Source organism: Eumetopias jubatus, unplaced genomic scaffold (assembly GCF_037043125.1).
Source record: "Eumetopias jubatus isolate StellerSeaLion01/CBP00866 unplaced genomic scaffold, mEumJub1_p1.0 scaffold_14, whole genome shotgun sequence".
Lineage (NCBI taxonomy): Eukaryota > Metazoa > Chordata > Mammalia > Carnivora > Otariidae > Eumetopias > Eumetopias jubatus.
In genome coordinates this window covers 18,047,813-18,072,014 of record NW_028274820.1, presented here as the reverse complement: position 1 = coordinate 18,072,014, position 24,202 = coordinate 18,047,813, and the positions used below count along the sequence as shown (strand labels likewise).

The window sequence follows — 24,202 nt, the reverse complement described above, 5'->3', positions numbered from 1 at the left end:
AGCAAGAGTGAGAGCGAGGGGAGGAGCAGAGGGGGAGGGACAGGGAAAAGCAGACTCCCTGCTGAGCACAGAGCCCCATGGGGGCGATCCCAGGACCCCAAGACCATGATCTGAGCTGAAACCAAGAGTGGGACACTCAATCGCTCAATCGACTGAACCACCCAGGTGCGCCATAAAAGCTAAATTACCTTTAAAAGCATGTTCTCCCCCAGAGCCACCAGATACAAGCTGACATCCTGGTTTTCACCATAAGAGACCTAGAGCAGAGGAAACAGCCAACCCTACCTGGACTTCTGACCTACAAATTGTGACATAATAAATTTGAATTGTTTTAAGTCACTAAATGTGTGGTATTTTGCTTCAGCAACAATAGGAAATTAATACAATTGTCTTTATATCGTTTGAGGACAGGAAAGCAAGGACTTTATCTGTTTTGATCCTTAGCATCTAGGCCTGGCATTTAGTAGGTACTCAGTAATATTTGATGTGTGCATCTCGAATGAATCAGAGTCATTGCTTCAACAGTTATTTACTTGAGTCTCTACTATGCCTGGCACCAAGCTGTTTGCTAAAAAATTGAAAAACTTTCACAGAACTCATGGAGTAAGTTTAGGTAATTATACTACTAACGTGGAAAGAGCTCTAATAGAGATATGCACTTGGTATTATAAAAGCTCAGAGCAGAGATAACCAGCCCAGCCTGTGAGGTTAGGAAAGGCTCACTTGGGGAGAAGACTTCTGAGCTGAGTCTTAAAAGATGAAGTTGTTAGCAGGGCAGGTGGTAGTAGTGGAGGTGGTAAAGTTGTGGAGACAAGGAAGAGAGTTTACAGAGAGAGTAGACATCGTGGTCAAAGGTGATGAAATGAGAATCAACACAGTCCTATTGAGCACTCGCCAGAATTCATGAAAGGAACTACCACCCGTTCCCTGTTGTTAGTCCTGGAAATGGGATGTAAGTGTTAGGTGAGCGCTGAGACCAAGCCTGGCCTTGATATTCTAGGTAATCGGAATCATTGTCAGATTCTAGGCAAAAGAATAATATGATCAATTTAAGTTTTGGGTTCGTGTGTGTGTGTGTGTGTGTGTGTGTGTGTGTGTGTGTGTGTGTTGAGAAGGAGTAGGGGGAGATGGAGAGAGAGAGAATCTCAAGCAGACTCCCAGGCTCCAGCTCATGACCCTGAGGTCACGACCCTGAGATCACCACCTGAGCCAAAATCAAGAGTCTGACGCTCAACTGACTGAGCCACCCATTTAAGTTTTAGGTAGATTCCTTTTGGCATTGTGAGAAGGCAAGATGTGAAGATGAGCAGTCCTGTTATCTTGTGTCATTTTCCTGTTTAATCTATTAATAAAATCATCCTTTCTTCACCCCACCCTCCCAAATTGCCTTAAAGAATTTGCTTATCTATATATGCAGTCCAGACCTCTTTATCAAGCTTGAACCAGTTTATTCCACCTTCTGCTGGGACATCCTCAGAGTAGCTAAACCAGCTATATGAGGTAATTTTCTGAGTGAAGAAAGAATAGTATTATTCAGAGACAAGTTGTGTCACAGGTTTTAGCATGAGAGTAATAACACAAAATTAAAATCTTAAGGGCACACAAAATTACATTTTTTAAGATTTATTTATTTATTTTAGAGAGAGAGAAAGAGAGCACAAGTGGGAGAGGCAGAGGGAAAGGGAGAGAGAATCTCAAGCAGACGCTCCACTGAGCGCAGAGCTGGACAAGGGACTCGATCCAATGACCCTGAGATCATGGCATGAGCTGAAATCAAGAGTCGGATGCTTAATCCACTGAGTTACCCACACGTCCCCATAATTATATTTTTTAACTTGCTTTTGAACATAAGTTACATTTTACCTTTTATCTAATACTTTTGTAGATTATTCCTTGTCTTAATAGTTATTTGTAGGATAATGGGCTTTACTGCCAATGTTTTGTAGCCAAGTATCTGTATTTGTGTTGTGTAACTTCACAATTAATATAGGATTGGAGCTCTAGTCTTACCACTGAGTGGTTGTGAAACTTTGGGCAAATAACTTGTGCAAGCCTCCCTCTTCTCATCAGTAAAAGTTCTTGGAATTGCATCTAAAGGCATGATCTGTGGCCAGGGGCTGAGGTACTTTGATTGGACAGCATGGTCGCCTCAGACTCCGCAACAGTGCACTAGGGTGTTGGATCTTTCAAGACAACAGCAGCTCCCACAGAACCACAGAATTTGTCTGGGAGAAAAGTTTTTCCCAGAAGCAGAGGAATGCAGGGAAGAAAAGCAAAAAGGCGGGGCCACACAGCAAGCACAGGACCACTGGTTGGAAGGATGAATGAGTCAGTACCCAGATGCAAGAGAGCAAGTAGCTCTTTTCCTTCAATATTTTTTATAGTCTCTGAGAGGTTAGAGGTTGCTCAGGGACTAACACTGTTGGGAAGTACAAGGTTTGTGGTAAGCAAGGACTCTGAGGTAGGTAGCCTTAGCTCATTCCAGTTCTAGCTTTGCCATTTACTTGAGTAAATTACCTTTTTTTTTTTTTAAGATTTATTTATTTATTGGGGCACCTGGTGGCTCAGTTGGTTAAGCGTCTGCCTTCGGCTAAGGTCATGATTGCGGGGTCCTGGGCTCCCTGTTTGGTGGGGAGTCTGCTTGTCCCTCTTCTTCTGCTCCTCCCTCCCGCTCGTGCTTTCTCTTTCTCTCTCTCTCTCTCAAAAAAAGATTTATTTATTTATTGGGGGTGGGTGGGAGGGAGGAGCAGAGGGAGAGAGAGTCTAAAGTAGACTCCACACTGAGCATGGAGCCTGACCCAGGCTCAATCCCACAACCCCAATATCAAGACCTGAGTTGAAACCAAGATTTGGATGCTCAACCAACTGAGCCACCCAGGCGTCCCAAATTACCCACTTTTAAGTCTCAGTTCCAATGCTTGAAAAATACATTCTTTTGTTTACAAGGACCTTTTCAAGGGTGCTTGAGTCCCATTTGAGATGGAATGTCCATTTTTAAAAGGCATCAATACTCACTTGTATCATATAAAATTCTTAAAAGTATGGACTTCAGAGATATATATAAACCAGAGTTATTACTTTGTATCTCATGACCTCTTTATTTTTTTAAGAGGCAAGGAGAGAGAGAGAGTGAAAGAGAGAACAAGTGGGGGGAGGGGCAGAGGGACAAGCAGACTCCCCACTGAGTGTGGAGCCCAATGTAGGGCTCAATCCCAGGACACTGAGATCATGACCTGAGCTGAAGTCAGATGTTTAACTGACTGAGCCACCCAGGCACCCCTCTCATGACCTCTTTTAATCTTACTTTTCTCATCCAGAAAGAAGTAGATCCAATAATACAGATCTTATAGGGTTTTACAGAGACATAACTGACGTAATACATGTGAAATGCCTCATATTTTAAAAAAATATTTATTGTACACTTTTTTTGACCTGATAATTGTGGTAGTTTTGAATATACATTGCTCAGTAAGAGAGATGTGGTCCCAGCCCTTGTGAACTGAGCAATTCAGCAGTCTGTACATGGAGAATATACTCAGTAAATTTTGTTAATATTATTAGCATATTAATATCAAATTAATAGGGCTGAAAAGAAGTGCATAGTGTTCTAGAGATATTATCTGAAGTAAGAGGCTGCCTGAACCAATGTAGTAGAATGCCTAATTCCATTCAGTAAAGACATTTATGAGGGCTGCATGGGTGGCTCAGTTGGTTAAGCAACCAACTGTTGATTTCAGTTTAGGTCATGATCTCAGGGTTGTGAGATCGAGTCCCACCTCAGGTTCTGTGTTGAGCATGGAGCCTCCTTGAGATTCTCTCTTTCCCTCTTTCTCTGCCCCTTCCCCCCCATTTGCTCTCTTTCTCAAAAAAAAAATTTTTTTTTTTTAATGACATTTATGGGGATACCTGGGTGGCTTAGTCAGTTAAGCCTCTGCCGTCGGCTCAGGTCATGATCCCGGGGCCCTGGGATTGAGCCCCACATCGGGCTCCTCGCTCAGCAGGGAGCCTGCTTCCCCCTCTGCCTGCCGCTCCCCCTCCTTGTGCTCTCTCTCTCTCTGACAAATAAATAAAAAAAATCTTAAATAAAATAAAATAAAAATAAATGACATTTATGAGTACTGACTATCTGCAAAAAAGGGAGCTAGGTGCAATTCTTGCCTTCAAAATGTTTGTAAACTTATAGAAGAGGCAGATCTCTGAATTTACTGTAAAACAAGGAAGAATTAAATATGTTATATAACAAAAGAGCTGACAAAGTGATGTGAGAATTCAGCGGAGGCAGTGACTGATTCCAGAAAGGGGTTAGGGATAGGGCTGCCAGGTTTAGCAAAATAAATATTGCATGGGACATACTGATACCAAAAAAATTATTTGTTGTCTATCTGAAACTCAAATTTAGGAATTCGGTATTTTATGAGAATGGGTTGGAAGCCAAATGTTATGAAAAGCTAAATCACAAACAACCTTGAATGGCTAACCTAGGAATTTGCTCCTTTTGATGATGATTATTTATAGTGGGGTATAATGCTGGTGAAATAGTAATTTAACCTTTCTTTCCATTTTTGAGTATTTAGGTTATGGATGTAATGTGGCTGGAATAGCCAAAGACACCATGGGGAGGACCAGGTAGGGGGGCCGCTCTGGAAGGAGGTCCGAAGGGATTATTGCAGAAGAATGGGACCTGAAAGGAAGCTGGGAGTGACTTCAGATTAAACCAACCAACCAACCAACCAACCAATTGTTAATTAATTCAGATTAAATGAACAGTGAAAATCTTCTCAAGGTGTTCTCAGCTTGAACAGTTTGAGAAGAGGAAAAGACCTGTCTAAAAGAAATGGGAAATGAGTTCTCTCGAGGAACATTAGCTGATGCTTAGCCATGTGAGTCATCATCTTCAGAGTGGGTGAAGCAAGATTGTATGCAAATTGAAACAGTCAGAAACCATGATGCACCTTCCAAATCCCCAAAGATCAGGAAGTGCAACAATTCAAGGGAATCACAATGGGTGAGTCAAGAGAGCATTTTATCTCAGCAAGGAAGCCCAAATGCTAAAGCTTCCTGATTTTTTTCAGCCAAACATGTACAAGGCCAGGAATTGGGCAGCATGGGAGAAGGAGGTGCCTCGCTAGCTAATATGCTAACCACCATAATTCAAGTTAATGATTTTAAGTTAATTAAACCGTAGGGAAAAAAATTCCTAAACTGAAGTAAAATGGTCCCCCAAATGTGAAGTGTAATATGGAAAGAGACGGGGTGGTGGGCGGGCTACCCCAACAATGTTCTAAAACACTAATTACCTGATAGAAACCATATAAGGTTATTGGTGTTGGAGAAGGTTTGGAGGAAACGGAACACTTGTGCATGGCTGGTGGGATTGTAAATTGGTACAGTCACTGTGGAAAACTGTATGGAGTTTCCCCCAAATTAAAAATATAACTACCATTCAATCCAGCAATTCCATTTCTGGATATTTATCCAAAAAAGACAAAAACACTACGAAATGATGTATGTACCCATGTTCATTGCAGCATTCATTATTTATAATAGTCTGGATAAGGAACCTAAGTGTCCACTGATGGATGAATAGATAAAGAAATTGTGGTATTTATATATAATGAAATCTTGCCACTTGCAGCAACATGGATAGACCCTGAGGGCATTATGCTAAGTGAAATAAGACAGAGAAAGACATATATATATACCATATAATCTCACTTATATTTGGAAGTTTAAAACAAAAACAAAAACAACCCCATCCCCGCAAAAATAGCCCCTAGATACAAAGAACAGATCTGTGGTTGCCAGAGGTGAGGGGCCGGGGCGGGGGGGGGGGGGGGGAACGGGCGAAATGGGGGAAGGCAGTAAAAAGGTACAAACTTCCAGTTATAAAATAAATTAAGTCATGGGGATATAATGTACAGCGTGGCAACTATAGTTAATAATACTGTATTGCATATTCGAATCTAAGGCAGTAGATTTTAAAAGTTCTCATTATAAGAAAATAATTTTGTAACCAAAAAAAAGAGAAAAGAGAGAAAGCAATCCATTTGATCTTGGAAAAGGGGAATTTATGAGTGAAATGGCTACCTCTGGAGAACAATTAAAAACAAAGTTGGGGGGCGCCTGGGTGGCTCAGTCAGTTAAGCATCTACCTTTGGCTCAGGTCATGATCCCAGAGTCCTGGGATCCAGGCCCGCATGCGGCTCCCTGCTCTGCAGGAAGGCTGCTTCTCCCTCCCCCACTCTCCCTGCTTGCATTCCCTCTCTCACTGTGTCTCTCTCTGTCAAATAAATAAATAAAATCTTAAAAGCAAACAAACAAAAAACAAAGTTGGAATAATGTCACTCCTCAGATCATCTCATTCTCTTTGCCAAGAGATTTTTGAGGTGAGGGCTAGGTGTTTAGTGCCAATAAACTCCAGCCACAGGTAAAGAAAAGGGTTGGTTTTCCAGTTGGGGTAGATGGAGTCCCATGGCTGCTGTTTGTTGGAAAAAGCAGAGGTTGAATCTCACAGAGAAGGTTGAGTTTTGAAGTAGAACTAGATTCAATGTAGTTTTTTTCATTCTGATTTTTTTCTTCGTTAAGTAAAATATTCCCCAAGTGCTTAACTGAGCATTCTCAGACACGGGACAAAAAGTCTGAAGATTAGGATACATATACTTAATGTATAAAAAGAAGTATATTTTAAAATCCTAGAGGATTAAAATTCTTTAAATATAGACTTTTCCCCCCCAAAACTGTTAGAATAAGGCATTAACCTTGGTGATTATCTTAAGTTGGTTTTCAGAAGACAAAGTCATTCTGTCCCGCTCAAGAGCAGGTCCGAAGCAAACATTGCTGGAGAGGCCACCATCTGACCCACTCTTCCCCCTCCACGGAGGATGTCATCTGAGAAGGCCACCAGTGGGTAGTCTCTGCTTCTGGAATGCTGTAGTGGGAGTCACTTATCATTCTACAGTTGTTAAATTGCCACTCTGAAACATCCTTAGGAAAGGAATAACAAAATCTGCAACTGCTAATTCGTAAACCTGCTTATACTCCTAAGTCAATAACCAAGACCCTGAAGTGCCAGGCAGGATGCCTTGTTTGACCCCAAACACCCAGAGGCAAAGCCCAGCCAGACACTGGAGGCAGCACCTGGGACTTGGAGCTCTCCCGACTCTGGGCATCTGTGTTCTTGGTCCCTCTCCTCATCTCTCTCTGTGTGTTCATGTGGGTGGCTCCCTCTGTCTCCCTCTCTCCAGTTGCAACATCTCTTTCTTCCACGGAGACATGGGATTTGAAACCGGAAGGGGCCAGACAGACCATCCCACATCCCTCCCCTCCATTTCAAGACAGGAGATGGAGGCCCAGGTGGGCCCTTCTGTTCCTCTCCCTTCTCCCCCTGAGGAAGGTGACCCAGGGTAGCATTTCTGAGACTGAAGAGTGTCATGTTGCAAGAAACTCTTTTTTTTTTTTCTTCAAATATTCTCTGGCATTTATGTTCTAGGATAGCTATAGTCTCAAATAATGAAACCAAAGTTGGCACACCAAAGTCTTAGACGGTTGGGAGCCATGCATATTAGTCTTCAAATATGCATAAATGTATACTTTGTCCTGGCAGAGCGTTCTCTACATTTGATAGAAGGATAAATGATTTTAAGTACAGCAAGAAAGACTGAGATCAGACACTGAGAAAAGAGCTCTAACACGGGCAGAGAGACATTTATGCGGGTGCTCCATTCATACACTCAACCTCGATTCATACCACACCATCCTCCATCCCTTGGATTTGTTTTTGCTCCTTGAGCCCACCCAGTTCTTGTGCATTGTGTCCTTTGCGTCTGTGGATCTCTCCGCCTGGAGTGTTTTTCCCTCTTCTACATGTCAGGCTGCCCCTTATCATTCAATTCTCAGCGTTGATGTCACCTCCTCAAGAAAGCTATGCGCGACTACCACAGCGATAGGCAAATTCTCGGGGACTATCTAACGTCCTGTTTGAACTCTTTGCATGTGATTTCCCACCAGATCTTTTTATTGCTTAATTGTGCATCATGGGTTTATTGTCTGTTAGGATATACTGCCTCCAGTATCACAGTGAACTTAGCTTTTGGACCTTTAGATCGAACAGGCCACCCTGACCGGTGTTTCAAAGTCTTGGTCAGTGATTGTTAACAGGCATGAGAATTAAGGTTGCTGATTTATTTACCACTTTCCTAAAGATGTGTTTCACCAGAACCTAACTGGATACTTATGGTTACTTCCCAGTGCCCAGAAGAGTGCCTTGTACATTACACACTGAATGAATTCAACATTTGTTGAATGTATAAATTACATGATTTTCTAAGAGTGGCTGGAAAGAATCCTCCTTTTAAAGATAATTATTCGATCATTTTAAACTTCATTTATATAAGATTTCCAGGACCAAGGTAGAATGTGAGAGCTGGAATTGACCTAAAAGAGTCTCTTTTGAATCCAAGTATATCATTTCTCAGGAGAAGAAACTGAGGCCAGAGGGGCTGCCTGAGTTGAGGCCACACAGATGCCCTAACCCAGAGATTCTGTCTCTCCTCTTTTCCTGACCTGCTCTGCTGCCCTGCTGACCATCACCAAGGCCACCACAACTGGAGGTTCCATCATATTCCAAGAGTCTTGTCTCTTTTGAGGTGACTGTGTCACTGAACACATTGGAAACATCCCAGAGCATGAAAGACATTCATCTTGTTCATCTTGTCCTATAATCTTCTTTCTAGCTTCAGACCTCCAAATGCTTTGTGTGAATCATCTCTTGTGCCTTAGGGTGCCGATCTGATTCCACTAGAGAAAAAGCCAGTTACCTCTTCAGAGGCTATTGACACTGTAGTTTAATTTTTTTCTCTGCTTTATTCTACTCTTTTATGAAAGGAAGATACCATTTCCTCAGAGCACAGGAAAGGAACTGGAGGTTGCACTACTGAAGAATCAGATACAATGCAGATCAATAGGTTAAACTCAGCTGCTTTCTGAAATGATAATTATCTGAGTGTTCCAACATCTAGAGGTCATTTCAGTTAGGATGTAGTAAACAATATATTTGATTAATGTGTCAAGGAGGTCTTGGTAAAAAATTCACAGAAAGAAACTTCTTCAGGTATAATAAGATCCAGAAGCTGTGCGAGGATATGCACACATGTCTGTCACTGTAATGCTTTAAAAATGAACCTTCTAGGGCAATGTTTCTCAAATGTTATTGTGCTTATGAACCACCTGGAGATCTTGGTAAGAGGCAGATTTTGATTCAACAGGTCTGGGGTGGGGCCTGAGATTCTGCATTTCTAACTGGTGCCCAGCTGATGCACTGGCTGCTGGTCCATGGACCACATTTTGTGTAGGAAGACTCTATATTGTGTTGCCTAATATGGTAGTCATCTGCCACATGTGGCTATTTTGATTAAATTAAATTAAACTTAACAAGTCACTTCCTCAGTCCCATTAGTCACATTTCAAGTGCTTAATTACAGAAAGTTCTATTGCACACACACACACACACACACACACTAAAGAAAGTACAACTTATTAAATAATTCTTAGTCCCTGTGATCTCACCTCCTCTCTTTCCTGGATAGCTTCCAGCTTTTATTTGAAGAATAGCAAGCATTGGTTGGATAAGCAGGTATAAGAGAGCCAGGGAGAAGGGTGCTTGAGGAATCCAAAGAATAAAGTTATTTCAAGACAGATGTGCTCAACAGGGTCAAATGTTGCTAAGAAGACAAATAAGCTAAGAATCGAAAACTGTCCCTTGACTATGAAGTTGCAGGGAGAGTAAAAGGGCAATGGTTGGTGGAATATAGGATCAGATGAGGTTTTTTTTTTTTTTTAAGATTTATTTATTTAGTTGAGAGAGTGAGCATGAGCCGGGTGGGCAGAGGAAGAGGGAGAGAGAATCTCCAGCAGATTCCACACTGATCATGGAGCCCGATGCAGGGCTGGATCTCACTACCCTGAGATCATGACCTGAGCCAAACTCAAAAGTGGGATGCTTAACCGACAGAAACACCCAGGCGCCCCCAGATGAGAGTTTTTAAAGATGAAAGCTCTTTGCTTACTTCAAATTTATAAAATTTGAAAATGCCAATCTTGGGCCACAAAGGACTGTCCATATTGATATATTGGTTTTGGATTTTCAAGTCAAAATGGGTCATGTGGTGACCTGGTTCACACTTTAACCATTCAAAGAACTCAAATAGATACCATTAACGATCAAAGATTTCAGAGTCTCCAAGTCTGAGGAGCATATCTCCAGCCTTCATGGAAACCTCACATTTCCTTCTGGTTAAGTAAAAAAATAGGGATTTTGTCTATTTTACCAGAGACTACAGAAACCTTCACTCTTCACTCTTTTGCGGACTCTAGTTAGAATGAAGAGCAATTTCACTAATGATCACTTTTTACTCAAAATTTCACCAGACCCTTAACAATAAACTTTCTTCAAGGAGAAGCCAAGCCCTGAGGGATTTTGCTGATCAAAATCTGACACCTTGTTCAAGTGTAAAAAGCAGTTTTAATTAGGTGCACGCGCCAGCCTCTTTTTCAAGGAAAGAAAACGTCTTGATATTACAGTAATTACCCTGTAATTAGTAAATTTTAAGAAGAGTACAAAAGCTTATAGAAGTTGGTGATGGGCAAAGCTGAGTACATTGTGCCAAAGCTACAGCAGAAAAGCCCATTCAAGAAGACTGGGTTGTTATCATAGCAGAGCGCAGACAAGGCTTAATTTCCCTGGGGCAGTGTTAAACACTTCCAATACCGCCTTCTAGATGGCTCCAAATTGCTAACAGACTGTTGTGTCGCTGCATTATGTGGAGGCAAAGGGGAGCTGGCACAGTCCTTGAATTGGACGCCTGGGACAAGCTAGACAACAGGGATTTAGACTCAGATTGGCACCACATGATTTGGGACAAGCAATAGAATCTTTGATTCCCTTTATTTTTAAAATAAGCAGCATATAATTTTTTCCCTGTCCTAAGAGGGTTTTGTTTTGTTTTTAAAGAGGAGTACAATGCGAAACTGACATCTCCATCAAAAGCACCTTGAGTTCTGAAGATATTTCTGCACGCTCCAAGCATTCTCTAGGTTTATGGCTAGAATTTTTCTTTTAAGGAATTAAAAAATGTGAGTTTCTTATGATTAACCGATGGATTTCAGTCATGTGGACATGGGCTCAGTGGGGACTTAAGGATATCATAATTAATACTGGCTTAGTTATGGACACTAGGGATAAAGACTGAGCCAGGAAAGGCGAAGCTGAGGGAATGGACTCCACCCAAGGGGTTTGCCTCATGGGGGCGGCTGGCCAGTCCAAGGGCATGGTCTGAGGAAATGACAGATTCTGACAGGTTCGACCTGCTGTGAAGGACAAGAGGCGGGAGGAATTCCAGGTGATGGATGTGACCCAAATCCAGATAGGTAGAGGCAGCGAAGCCGGAAGCTGGTATTATGCTCATTCATGAATGGGCCCAGTGAGAGGGAGGCGGAGAGTGAGGCAGAGCTTTCAGCTTCAACCCACATCAGAGTCAGCTGGGCACCTTTTTAACAGGGTACTTCCTGCTACTGTGTGGGTGGGATGAAGCATCCGCACTTTCAGCAAGCCACCGGGTTCTCCTGATGCAATCGTTCAGAGGACCACCCCCTCAGGATGGTGAGAGCAGGCCTTATCCTTTCAGGTGTTGGTAGCCCACAGAAGAGCTAGAGACTACCTCAGGGTCGTACCCCTAGAAAGGAAGCTGATGTTCTCAAGAAGAAACTACAGCAGGGTCACATTCTTAGGGAGCAACAACAGACTGGCAGGTAGGAAATGTCTAACTCAGGGGGTAGTCAAGCGTGTTTGCTGCATACATGTTGACCAAACATCCTGCCACACTTCCTGCCCTGACTGTGGTCTGAGAGATATGATCTTAAAGGCAGGGCTTATCCAAGTCCAGGATGTGGGGATACATCACATCTAGACTGCTTTATTATGTGTCTGTAGCCCTGGCCCCCCTGTCCAAGCGCTGGGCACGAATATTTGACTACAGTGCTGGGTCACTTGCCCGAGCCCTGGCTGCCAGTGCGCTGGAGGGAGAGGGTCTGGCCATTTATCTATTATAGTGGGAGGCTGGTCCAGCTTCCCATCAAGAGTCTACTACAAGGACATTCCTTTACTTCTGAGTAATTTAAGTTAAATACAAAACATAGAACACAGAGTTAAACAACCATATTGTAGGAATTAATTGCTTCTCCTTCAGAGGCAGCATGGTGTTGTAGAAAGAGCACGAATTTAGGATGAACTTAGGTGTCCGATGTCAGACACACACACACACACACACACACACACACACACACACACACACACACACACACACACACACACACACTGGGGAACAAGAGTTGTCCAGCTACAACTGGTCCTCCCTGATCTGATGAAATCTCAAGGCTCAGTTAGAGGTAGAGAAAAGAAATTTAAAAAATCAATTAAATTTTCAAGATCTGAAATAAAGTAAAAGGCATAGTGTTTCTCTAGATGCTGAAATGATATCTTCCTTGTTTCTCAGTAAATGAATTTATCTGGCCTCTAAAATCTGTTCTGGCCGGGAAGTAATTAGCCATGTAGGTTTCCTTTCCTAACATCAGTTTCTGCCCTAAACTGGAACTGTGGTGAGTTCAAAGGTTTTAGACACAAAATCAGCTCCCCTTGCTTCTCTGGTTCCTATTCCCACTCGACCCAGGACCAGACACAGATGGGGGTTGAGACTCACTTCCAACACAGAGGCGAGGCTCAGTGTCCTCAGGATCCCTCACTTGTGAACGAAAGAGGCCATATGGCCTCGCCCACATCATACCACAGACCAGTGAGATGTCAACATTCCCTGCAGCCCTTCGCGTACCCTCGGCTTCAGAAGGGTGGGATATTAACAACCAACTCTTGGGAGGTAGGGCAGAGGTGGGTGGGGGCATTACTGCTAGCTGATTAACACACGTGGTCTGTTCAGGAAATGATGTAAAACAAGACTCTGTTTAGGCAAAGTGACCTACTTTACTCCCTAGAGAGGTTACACCTTCCTTAATTCTCCCAAAGTGGAGAAAGAGCCCTTGTTCTCAACCGTTGTGTTGGCACCATGACTACCCCTCTCCCTGGGGGACTTCTTCTTACGGTTGTCTTGCCCATTTGCCCCCCAGTGCCTCACCCGGAGACTTTCCCTCCATGATTCCTCCTTTTCTTTCCCTTGATCATTGTCCTCTGCTGTCAGACATGTGATCTCTACCTGATTCTCACCCAGAGGGAACTGTGTGGTTGCAGGGGTGGCTGAAGGAAAGCAGGCCTGACTTCTCAGTTCAGGGTCAAGCATCTCCAAGGCAATCAGACCATTTCACGCCTAAGAGTAACCACCTCTTAGCACAGGCTCTGTCTCTGTCCCGCACCTGGACCTGTGTCCCTACAGCCCCTTCTCTCATCCTGGCTCGAGATCGTCCAGGTCCTATCTGTCCTGCCACATCCCTTCCATGGCACCCACAGGGCAAGGGGGAGGAAAACCTGGAAAGGCCCAAGTAGGAGGGAACCAGGCAGGGAGACAGGTGAAGGCAATAAGACGATCATTTGCCACGTGCCCCAGCACTCGGGAGAAGCGGGCTAGAGCAGCAGGTTGGCATCAGTGGCATGGGGTCCACTCGGGCTCAGATGGGCTTAAAACTACAAAAGAAGTAATGTATTAATTAGGTAAAGTACTCTAGATTGCAAGGACTTACTTTTTTTTAAAAATATAACCAGGAGGTCCCACTTCACATCTGAGGATTCAAAACCATTATCATCTTGTTTTCAGTGTTCAAACTATGATGACAAAGCCCCACATACTCACATGGTTGCAAATACCGATTTTATTCTGAAGTCCCACCCCAGGTCATTTAAAGAATCTCAAGAGTAGCTTATACTCCTGTATTAAGTCAGTGTTCCTCGGTGCATGCCTGTTCCTGCCACCTGTCCTGAGGGCACGGAACCTGCTGTCCCCATCACTGCTGATCTCTACCACTGCTGATTCTGGATGCGCATACAGGTGCCACGCTCTGCAGGAATGCTGTGCCAGCCGAGACCCAGTGTGTGATAAACCTCCAGGATCAGACAGCTCCAAGGCGGGGCTCTGCTAGGCTGAGGAATCACCATGGTAACCAAGGACCAGCCTTCTTGGAAATGGGGCGCTCTAGCAGTCCTGCTTCGTGTGCTGTTTACAGCTGCTGATTCTGCAATGTTTCCCTTCACTCTCTAATATATACCCCATTAGGGTGTCACGCAGCAACAAACACAGTAGACAAACACACCACCTCAGGCTTTTCCACACCAGCTCTGAGTTTGTACACAGCATCATCTTCCCATAAAAAGAAACAGTAAAAGAAATGAGATCTGCATTAGGAGGGGAGTGCAGTCCCAGCTTTAAATCGTGCCTTGATTCAGCCCTCCTCAAAGAATCTCTAGGCTCTGGTATGACAGCCAGATCACCCATTTAGATCCCTCCTGGACAATGCATTTTCTCTAGGGTCCCTGTTGGCCTTTTATGATAGCTGGTTTCATTTGTGACCACTCCAAACCATCAAAGGTGTTTTATTTAATCTCTCTAAACCTCAAAGAGATATTTGTGTTCCATTTACCTTCCTCCCTGAAAGGTCTTTGGCTGCTAGGAAAAATTCTGCTAGAAAAAAAAATTTAAATTGATGTATGAGGGATGCCTTTCACCTGTCTTTACAGATCAGGATTTCTAAGTTCTAGGCCTTTGCTGAGCCTCAGAAGTGAGACACATTTCTTCTTTTGGAACAGTGAGTACTTGACCTACATCACTAGAAGGGGTCATCGAGAGCACAAGTGTCTGTATCGTAGGTACGGAAAACTACAGTCCTCCATCCTACAAAAATAAAAAATCTGGTTTTCCTAAGCCCTAGAGAGAATGCTACTCTGGAAATATGAGGTTTTCTGCCTGTGTTTAGGTTCTCCCTAGCATGACGCTCATTCTGTGTGCTCCCACGTACTCCCTCGAACAGGAGAGGAACATGTAAAGTTATAGCTATGGCAGAGGAAATGTTCCCCAGCCTGCAGCCTCCCTGAGCTTTCCCAACACATTTCCCTGGCTCCCAACCGTCTAAGACTTTGGTGTGCCAACTTTGGTTTCATTATTTGAGACTATAGCTATCCTAGAACATAAATGCCAGAGAATATTTGAAAAAAAAAAAAAAGAGTTTCTTGCAACATGCTGTTTGACGCTCTTCAGTCACAGAAATGCTACCCTGGGTCACCTTCCTCAGGGGGAGAAGGGAGAGGAACAGAAGGGCCCACCTGGGCCTCCATCTCCTGTCTTGAAATGGAGGGGAGGGATGTGGGATGGTCTGTCTGGCCCCTTCCGGTTTCAAATCCCATGTCTCCGTGGAAGAAAGCGATGTTGCAACTGGAGAGAGGGAGACAGAGGGAGCCACCCACATGAACACACAGAGAGAGATGAGGAGAGGGACCAAGAACACAGATGCCCAGAGTCGGGAGAGCTCCAAGTCCCAGGTGCTGCCTCCAGTGTCTGGCTGGGCTTTGCCTCTGGGTGTTTGGGGTCAAACAAGGCATCCTGCCTGGCACTTCAGGGTCTTGGTTATTGACTTAGGAGTATAAGCAGGTTTACGAATTAGCAGTTGCAGATTTTGTTATTCCTTTCCTAAGGATGTTTCAGAGTGGCAATTTAACAACTGTAGAATGATAAGTGACTCCCACTACAGCATTCCAGAAGCAGAGACTACCCACCGGTGGCCTTCTCAGATGACATCCTCCGTGGAGGGGGAAGAGTGGGTCAGATGGTGGCCTCTCCAGCAATGTTTGCTTCGGACCTGCTCTTGAGCGGGACAGAATGACTTTGTCTTCTGAAAACCAACTTAAGATAATCACCAAGGTTAATGCCTTACTCTAACAGTTTATTTGGGGGCAAAGAAATACATGTGAAGAAGAATTTTAACTTTCTAGGATTTTAAAATGTACTTTTATTTAAGCACTAAGGTTCATCCCCAAAATAAGATTCCAGATATCATAGAAAACATGGAAATTGAAGCCGTAGATTGTTAATGGGCCTCCCAAAAATGATCTCAAGTTCACCATTGTACATCGTGGTGTAGTGGACATGAAGGCTTGAAACGAGGTTGTGGTCGTCAACCTTATCTACTCCCCAACCGGCCCTGCAGCCTGTGGTAACTTTCCAAACTCCCTGAATTGTGGTGGCTTTATCAGTCAATGAAGATGGTTGTTTGTACTCTTCTGGACTTGGTGATTTCTAAGCTCTCCTATTAAGGTTTTGTTATTATTATTTTTTCTTTTTTTGAAAATCTGGGTGCCATCCAAGGAAAAAAAGAGCCAAATTCTAGGTATAGTGAGAAAAAATATGGACTGCACAGTGCTGTAAATACAATAATACACACATTTTAGTACCTTGAAATCCTTACATTGTCAGTGTGAACAATAAATTTGTGTGCTGGCTGTAGTCCCAAATTATACCTGAATTTATTTCTGTGTGCAACTCTTGGTCACACCTCCCTCATTTCCCAGTTAGTCCTTGGGCAGACAAGCAACCCCTAAATATAGCGTGGTTTCTATGGAAACATGCTTTATCCTGTGGATTCTAGGAACATGTTTTATCTGAAAAACAAGGCTGCCAGATCAATCCAGGCCTACAAACCAAAATTTGTATTTTTGAATTAATTTGATTTAAGGAGATACATTTAAAACTGGTTGAAATGTTGGTTCCACGTGAAATTTTTCCAGATGAGTTGAGTTGGTCTAAATTTGCTTTTGACAATAAGAGTTAGAAATCTCATCTTCTACTGAGAGGGTTTTTTTTTTTTTTTTTTTGACATAATCAAGCTTATGGCTCCTTTACCTTTAGATTCTGTTGTCTTATATCTCTGTGGCCACAAGGACTATTGGATGATCATGTAGCAGATAGCACAGGTGGGGACACTACTCACGTTTCCAACATCAGTGAGAATTTTATCAGTTACCTAAATGTAGGCCAACACGAACTTGCTATACGGGTGATCAAGTTTTTATCCTTTTGAATTCCTGTAGCTGAGCAGTAATATGATTTGGGCTGGGTTTGCCTGCCACTGGAAGGCATGTTGGTCTCGGTCCTAAACCCAGTGCTTCCTTAAAAATATGCTTTGAGGTCTTAGCACAGCTAAAGAAGACTATGAAGGTAGAAAGTGAGGTTGATGTAAGAAAAGGAAAGACCTTTGAGAAAAATGAAAATGAGCCCTCTCGTGGAAGTTATAGTACCAGATGTTTGGGCTTCAAAAGAACCATATCTCCAAATATGATTACTGAGGGGAGTCTTTGAAAATTGAAATACAGAGCTATATTTTGAGCACACTGTTGAGAATATGAACGTCTCCACGAAAGTACTCCTCTAGGTCATTCTTACATTCTGAATGTAAAACACATGGGTGAAAACATACAAGTCTGATAAGAGGCAGCTTTTAAAAAAAACTCTGGATGTTTTCTGGAGGTTAATAAGAAAAATTTCTGCAAATAAGTCACTGGCAGTAAAAATGAAAGCCTTTATGTGTAAGAATGCTCTTTTATCTGTTTAACCACAAGCTGTAGAGACAAATATCCGTTTGTGGTCCAGGAGGTTTATCTGGGTCCTCCATCTTGACTGTTCAACTTTGGAAGCCTTCGGTCTAAAGTGCATTCGTCATTCATAGCCCACCCCAAGATTTCTCTTGAATCTTGTCATTACTGGAGTCTTGATTCTAGCCACCTGTTCTTATTGCTTGCCCTCATGTAGAGCACCCACAAATAAGCAGCATGCCCTGACTCTTCCATCAGAACCAAATCCTCAGAGGAAAAGAACATGTAAGTAGTCTGGGTAGTCATTTGTTTCTGCTTAGAAAACAAGCAAAGAAATACCTAGAAATTACAGGCTATTGAAGGATAATGTTTGGTGGGGACATGGGGGCCGTGTCCTTAAGTCCTGAGGGGGAGAAAAACAGTGGAACATAGTCCCCATGTATTTAAGTATTTTTAGGACAATTCTGAGAAGTAACTACAGAAGAATGGGATCTTGTGTTTATGAAATATCCTGTGTACATTATGGAGGGAGAAGTGGCATTCGCACTTTGAAGCCCTAGTCTACGTCAGGGTATCTGTTAGGTTCTTTACAGACACAATCTAACTTCCTTCTTACAAAATAGATCTTCTCATTCCCATATTTACAGCTGAAGAGACAACTTTAGAGTTAAGCGTCTGTCCCACGATTAGGCTGCCAGTAAATGGCAGGGTACCCTGTTTCCAAATGTCATACTGCCTGGGGAGGTATGTCCACTGAAACTGTGCAACTGACAAATAATTTAGATTTTCATTGCTTTAAAATAATTTCAAACGTGAATCTTGTCTTCTTAGACTTGAGGACTGCCCACATATTAAAACTAAATTGGTATCATATTTGTTCATAAGTTATATAAAACTATTCTGTTTCACACAAAAATCACATAAGCATTATATAATTTGTTTTATTAAAGAAATTTTTTTAAAAGATTCTATTTATTTATTTGAGAGAGAATGAACAAGAGAGAGCATGAGGGGGCAGAGCTCCTCACTGAGCAGGGATCCTGACACAGGGCTCAATCCTAGGACTCCAGGATCATGACCTGAACTGAAGGAAGACCCCCAACTGACTGAGCCACCCAGGCGCCCCAGCATTATATGTTTTAAATATGTACTTTGTGAAAATGCATATTCCAGCACATAAAATTTAGGTTGTTAAGCAAGTTATAATTACATTTTTGAGTTATAATAAAATTTTATTTGACAGCATCTAAATATGCCAGGTCCAATATAATGTTTCACAAACAAAAAAATTAGTTATTTCCTCTGAGGACATGCTGGAGTAGCAGAAGAAAAATTCTAAGATATTTTAGACATTCACTGTGGAATAACTTCTCCTTCAGATACAAATGCTCAAACTTTGCTTCTGGCCGTGTGGATGGGAGATACATGAGGAAAGTAGACACAGATCCTTCTGGAAAGAGAAGTCTGACCTGTTGATGCCTGAGACCCATACTGTCCAGTCAAAGGTTTGAAAAAGTTTTTTATTTTTTATTGTCAGATATTCATTAAATACTTACTGATGCCATAACAATTTTATGTGACTAACAGTATATCCGCCTAGGTATATAGAGTAAGGAGAAAGGGGTAAATGCCTTTTTGTTTCTGTTGTTTCATGTTAAGAATCATAACTTTTACACGGTTTTTTTTCCTGTTGTTATCAAGCTGTCTCAAGTACACTAACTCATGCAATTTTCCAATAACCCCTTCATATAGGCAGTACGACCTTTCCCATTTCACAGCCTGAGCGCCGTCGAGCCAGGTGACTCACATACACTCCCACAGCGCCTCAGTGACAGATCTGGCGCGCATTTGCAGGATGGCAGATTGCTATGAGTCACTGCTCCTTACACATCCATACCCGACAAACTTACATAAAACCTAAACAGGGACGCCTGGGTGGCTCAGTCAGTTAAGCATCTGTCTTCGGCTCAGTCATGATCTCGGGGTCCTGGGATTGAGCCCTGCGTCAGGCTCCCTGCTCAGCGGGGTGTCTGCTTTTCCCTCTCCCCACTCTCTCACTATCTCTCTCTCTCTCTCAATAAATAAATAAAATCTTAAAAAAAAAACCCAACTAAACAGAACTTACTCATCAACCCCAACTTTTCACCAAAATGTGACACTCTAGTCTAAGAAAAGATCCAGGGTTAGCAAGAAGAAAAGAGTGCAGAAAGTATGTAAGAGTGTGTGCTGCTCCCTGCTCAAAAGCTAGTCATACAAAAGATTATATACATTTATTTATTTATTTATTTAAAGTAGGCTCTATGCCCAACATGGGTCTTAAACCCCAAGGACAAGAGTCACATGCTCTTTGGACTGAACCAGCCAGGCGCCCCAGTAGAAAATATTTTAAAATGTCTGATGCATCTTCTTACAATAATTGTGCACAATTTATGTGATCTTCTCTATGTTATCTCAGATTGAATTCTGACAATAGGAGGAATGACCTTTGTAGATCTGATATGAGTGTGTAGTGTGTGTATACTGACTCTGCCTTTATTTAAAATTTTGTTATTTTATTCATCATGAATTTTTTGCATTAATTTTGATTTTTTTTTAAAAACTGCTTTAAAGTATCTTGATTTTGATTACCGAGTTTTTGGCCCTTCCTTAAATTTTATGCCACAGGCTAACATGTCCCATGCTAATCCCAGCCCTGGTATGTGAGCTTTGACATATCTGTTAATAGAATGCCTGGGTGTACAGTTATGAATTTTATATTCAAACAAACTTACTTTTGTGATTTTGCTTCACTCTGTCTCTTCAATATGTTTGGGTAATTAAGGGGAGTCCCTGACAATATTTATTGGGTATACCACTTGAGTTTGTAAACAATTGGTTGGGATTGCAAAAGTGTAGGTGTATAGTTTCAATATATCCATTATAATTTTGTAAAACTTTTGATTTAGGGGTTTATGGTCTTCTAAGCATTTTGTGGTGAAACATGGAGCCCATCAATACGACCACCCTGCCAGACGCCTCAAACACAGAACAAGGCCACTGCAAGGGACACTGCAGGATGATTCTGATAACACTCTACAGCATGGTTTTGCTTGGAGGCACTACTGGGACAGTATTGATGGCACGTATGATGTGCAAAAGGAAAAGCCAATCAATGATTGCCATGATCGTTCTCAATATCATAGTGCTACACTCAATCCTCCTGGTCAGCCTCCCATTCCGCCTCAGTTATTATATCTTAGAGGTCTGGGAGTTCGGATCCTTTCTCTGCCGACTGGTCAGCAGCATAATATACGGTCATATGTACTTCACCTTTGTTTTCTATGTGGCCATTGTCATACTCCGATTGCTCATCTATTTTAAGAAACTCCAAATACAACAGTTGCAAAAGTACCACATGGTAGTTTTAAGCACTGTTATTTGGACCATTGGTAGCCTTGTTTTTTGGCCAATATTATTTTTACAATATGGCGTACATCCAAGTTACTCAGAACAACAACGATGCTTTGAGTTCTACAAAGATCTCGACCGCAGGGAACTCATTATCTTGAACTACTCTATGATTGTCATTATGATCTCAACGGTTGTGATACTCTTTCTGATGCAGATGGCCGTCATCGTTCAACTGATAAAAGCTCTCTGGCCTAACATGTGGGCACATCAAGACTATAGAGCTCAAATCAAAAGTTTCTTCTTCCTCCTAGTAATAGTGGTCTGTTTTATACCCCACCATGTATTCCGGGTACATTTTATTCAAAATTACTCAGAGATAGACAAGTCTGAGTTAGTTCTTTATAATGAAATTTTTGTTGCTTTGACTACCGTCTGTTGCCTGGATATGGTGTGTTTCATAGGTGGGGTTATCCATTAAATACTCCTTGTCACTCACTTTGTAATCAGTTTTTTACAGTTGTGACAAAACAGTTTCAAATGAATGGCTGCTACCATGATTTCAAAATTTTTCAAATTCTCTGCTCTTAATTGGCACTGGAATTATTTTTCCATGAAAAGGTAATGAAGACTGATTGTTCCCCTCTTCTTGGATGATCTGTTCTCCATTACCTGTAGTGTATGTTTAATTTCCATAGCTCTACCCCAGTTGACCCCAAACATCCTTTCCAGACTCAGCTGCTACCTCTCTTTCATGCAGTACTTACTCCTGCTAAGCACAACTACTGCCTTCCCTATGCAAGAATCCAGGCTGTTCTCTGCATTTGTTCTTGCTGAGCTTTGATCTTAGAATGTTCTTACCCTCCATCTCCAAACTATCTATTCTTCAAGGTCCAGAGAATTTGAAGATATGGACTCTAGAAACCTTAACTTATTCAACTTATGCTCAACCTGATGTACGTGCCTCTTGAAAATGACTGACAGCCCGTGAAGCTATGGCTGCTGGCTGTGGTATTTGGAGGAAAGAGCTAGCTTCGATAGTCAATAGACTTGACTATTGGGAGGAAACACTTCTAGGATCACTGGAGCATTAATACTGTTTGATTCTGACTAGGACTTTGTAGGTACCCAGGAAATAGAGAATGCCTCCCAGATTGACATTTCCAGACATGGATCCATTAAGCAGGAAAAGAAACTGGAAAAGGTAGAAGGCAGCTGGTCTTAGTTGAAGCATGTTATACGAGACTATATTAGACTATATGAGAGCCCAAACTTCTGAGAGTGTGGGACTGTTCTTAAGCTTATTCAAGGCACTCTATATGACCAAGCAATATTACATAATGAAAATCAATTCTGGTGTCAGTTAAACTCAATAAAAATAACCAAGATAAGCAACTTGGATTGAGGTAAGTAGAATCCAAGTTGGTTGTCTTGGTTATTTTTATTGTGTTAGCTGATACTTACCTGACATAGAAATTGACATGCCCTTATACTTTGCTTATAATAATGCTACCTTTGATATTAAATTTAATGAATCAAATAACCAAACCCTAAACTGGTTGACAAGGCAGCATAGTTAATTAAAAAAAGAGTTTGGGAGTCATCTGCACACATGGATTCAAAGCTTTTTAGTAACTATGGAATCATGGATGAAGTATTTATAATTTCTGAGCCCCAGTATCCTTCATTATAGGGTTTGGGTAAAGTTGAAACAAGACAGCAACATGTGTTAAATAGTGTCATAGTGCCTGGTATGTGATCCTCAGGATAACATTACTTATTCTCCAAATCCAGTGACACCTTTTTGCAAATAATTTTAAAATAGATTCAAAATGTTGATTCATATAAAAATATATTTTAGAGGTTCAGACGCTATTGGCCAATAGCGACTCACGCTTATTTAATTATTAAGGCTCAGATGCTATTGGTCAATGTTAATCTCATGCTTTATGTGATTATTAAGTCAGTAACTAAATGAATGCTTATTCCTATTTTGGCCTATAAGAACTTGTTATTATTATTAATACTTAGAATACTATAGAAGAACCATTTTATAAGCCTGCTGTCACAGAACAAGATAAATAGCAGTGCCCTTAAATTACATGTAATCACTTTTTCAGGGGATATGGTATGTTCTAAATAACTTCAAGATTGTGATTGATTGTGTAACTTTAGGATATAGTCAGGACTCAACTTACCACTTTGTTGGGTTTCATGAATTCCTTTTAATATAGTGGGCAACAGGGCTAAGGAGGCCTCTAATGAGCCCTGCCTAGTATTTCTGCCCCTTTTTAATCTCCCCTTTTACTACTGACTTTTTATGAATGAAGTAGGGCAGAGCAATGAGCTATCACCTCCAGCATTAAGTTATAAAAGGGCTATGGCTTCCATCTTGGGCATCCTTTCTCTCTTTCTTGCTGTCTCTCGATTGCTTCAAGAAGGAAGGAAACCATCTGCCATGTCATGGGGCAGCACAAGGGGCAAAGAATCAAGACCTTCCAACATATGGGTGAGCTTGGAAGTGGATCTTCTGAGACCTGCCAGTAGACCTGGCGTAAGCTCAGAAGCAAATCCTCTCCTATTTGAGTCTTGAGGTGATTGCAACCCTGGATGACACTGAGTGCAGCTCACTGAGAGACCCTGAGCCAGAACCACTCAGCTAATCTGCTCCTAGATTCCTGCCAGGAAACTATGAGATAATAAATATTTGTTGTCTTAACCTAGTAAGTTTCAGAATAATATATTACGCAGCAATAGGTAACAAATACAGTGAGTGAGGTTTTTATACCTGTGGAATGCTGCCACATAAGGCACTTGTGTCTGAGATTGACAATCCACTTGTTAGGTCCTACCTGCTCCAGCCGTTCATGATAACAAGCACATTGTTGCCTATTTTCTGAGTCAATAAGAACTGTGTCTGGTATTGTATAAGCTTTGCTTCTATCCCTGAAGAATAGAAGTAGGAATATATGATACTACATGGAAATACACTGGGGTGGTTTAGGGTGAAGATTGCAAAGGGGACAGCTGGGGAGTGGGTAGGAATCGCTCTTTGTTAGTCATATTGACGTAGAGATTACTGGTGCTCTGAGTGTGGTTCCTAGACTACCACCTGCAGAAGAGCATCTGGGACCTTATTAAAAACGCAAATTCTTGAGCTCTATCTGAGACCTACTGATTCAGAAATCATGGCTGTGGAACCCAATGATAATGTGTTTTAACAAGCCCTCTAGGTGATTC

At 41.9% G+C, this 24,202-nt stretch overlaps 1 protein-coding gene across 1 annotated transcript; it reads left to right on the top strand.

Annotated features, from left to right (window-relative positions):
* The first annotated feature begins 17,732 nt into the window (after positions 1–17,732).
* GPR141 (G protein-coupled receptor 141) lies at positions 17,733–22,844 on the top strand. The gene is made up of 3 exons (XM_028094520.2): positions 17,733–17,860; positions 18,955–19,080; positions 20,521–22,844. Exon 3 carries the CDS (start codon positions 20,556–20,558, stop codon positions 21,441–21,443), a length of 888 nt encoding a protein of 295 aa, XP_027950321.1. The 5' UTR covers positions 17,733–17,860; positions 18,955–19,080; positions 20,521–20,555; the 3' UTR covers positions 21,444–22,844.
* Positions 22,845–24,202: the final 1,358 nt, after the last annotated feature.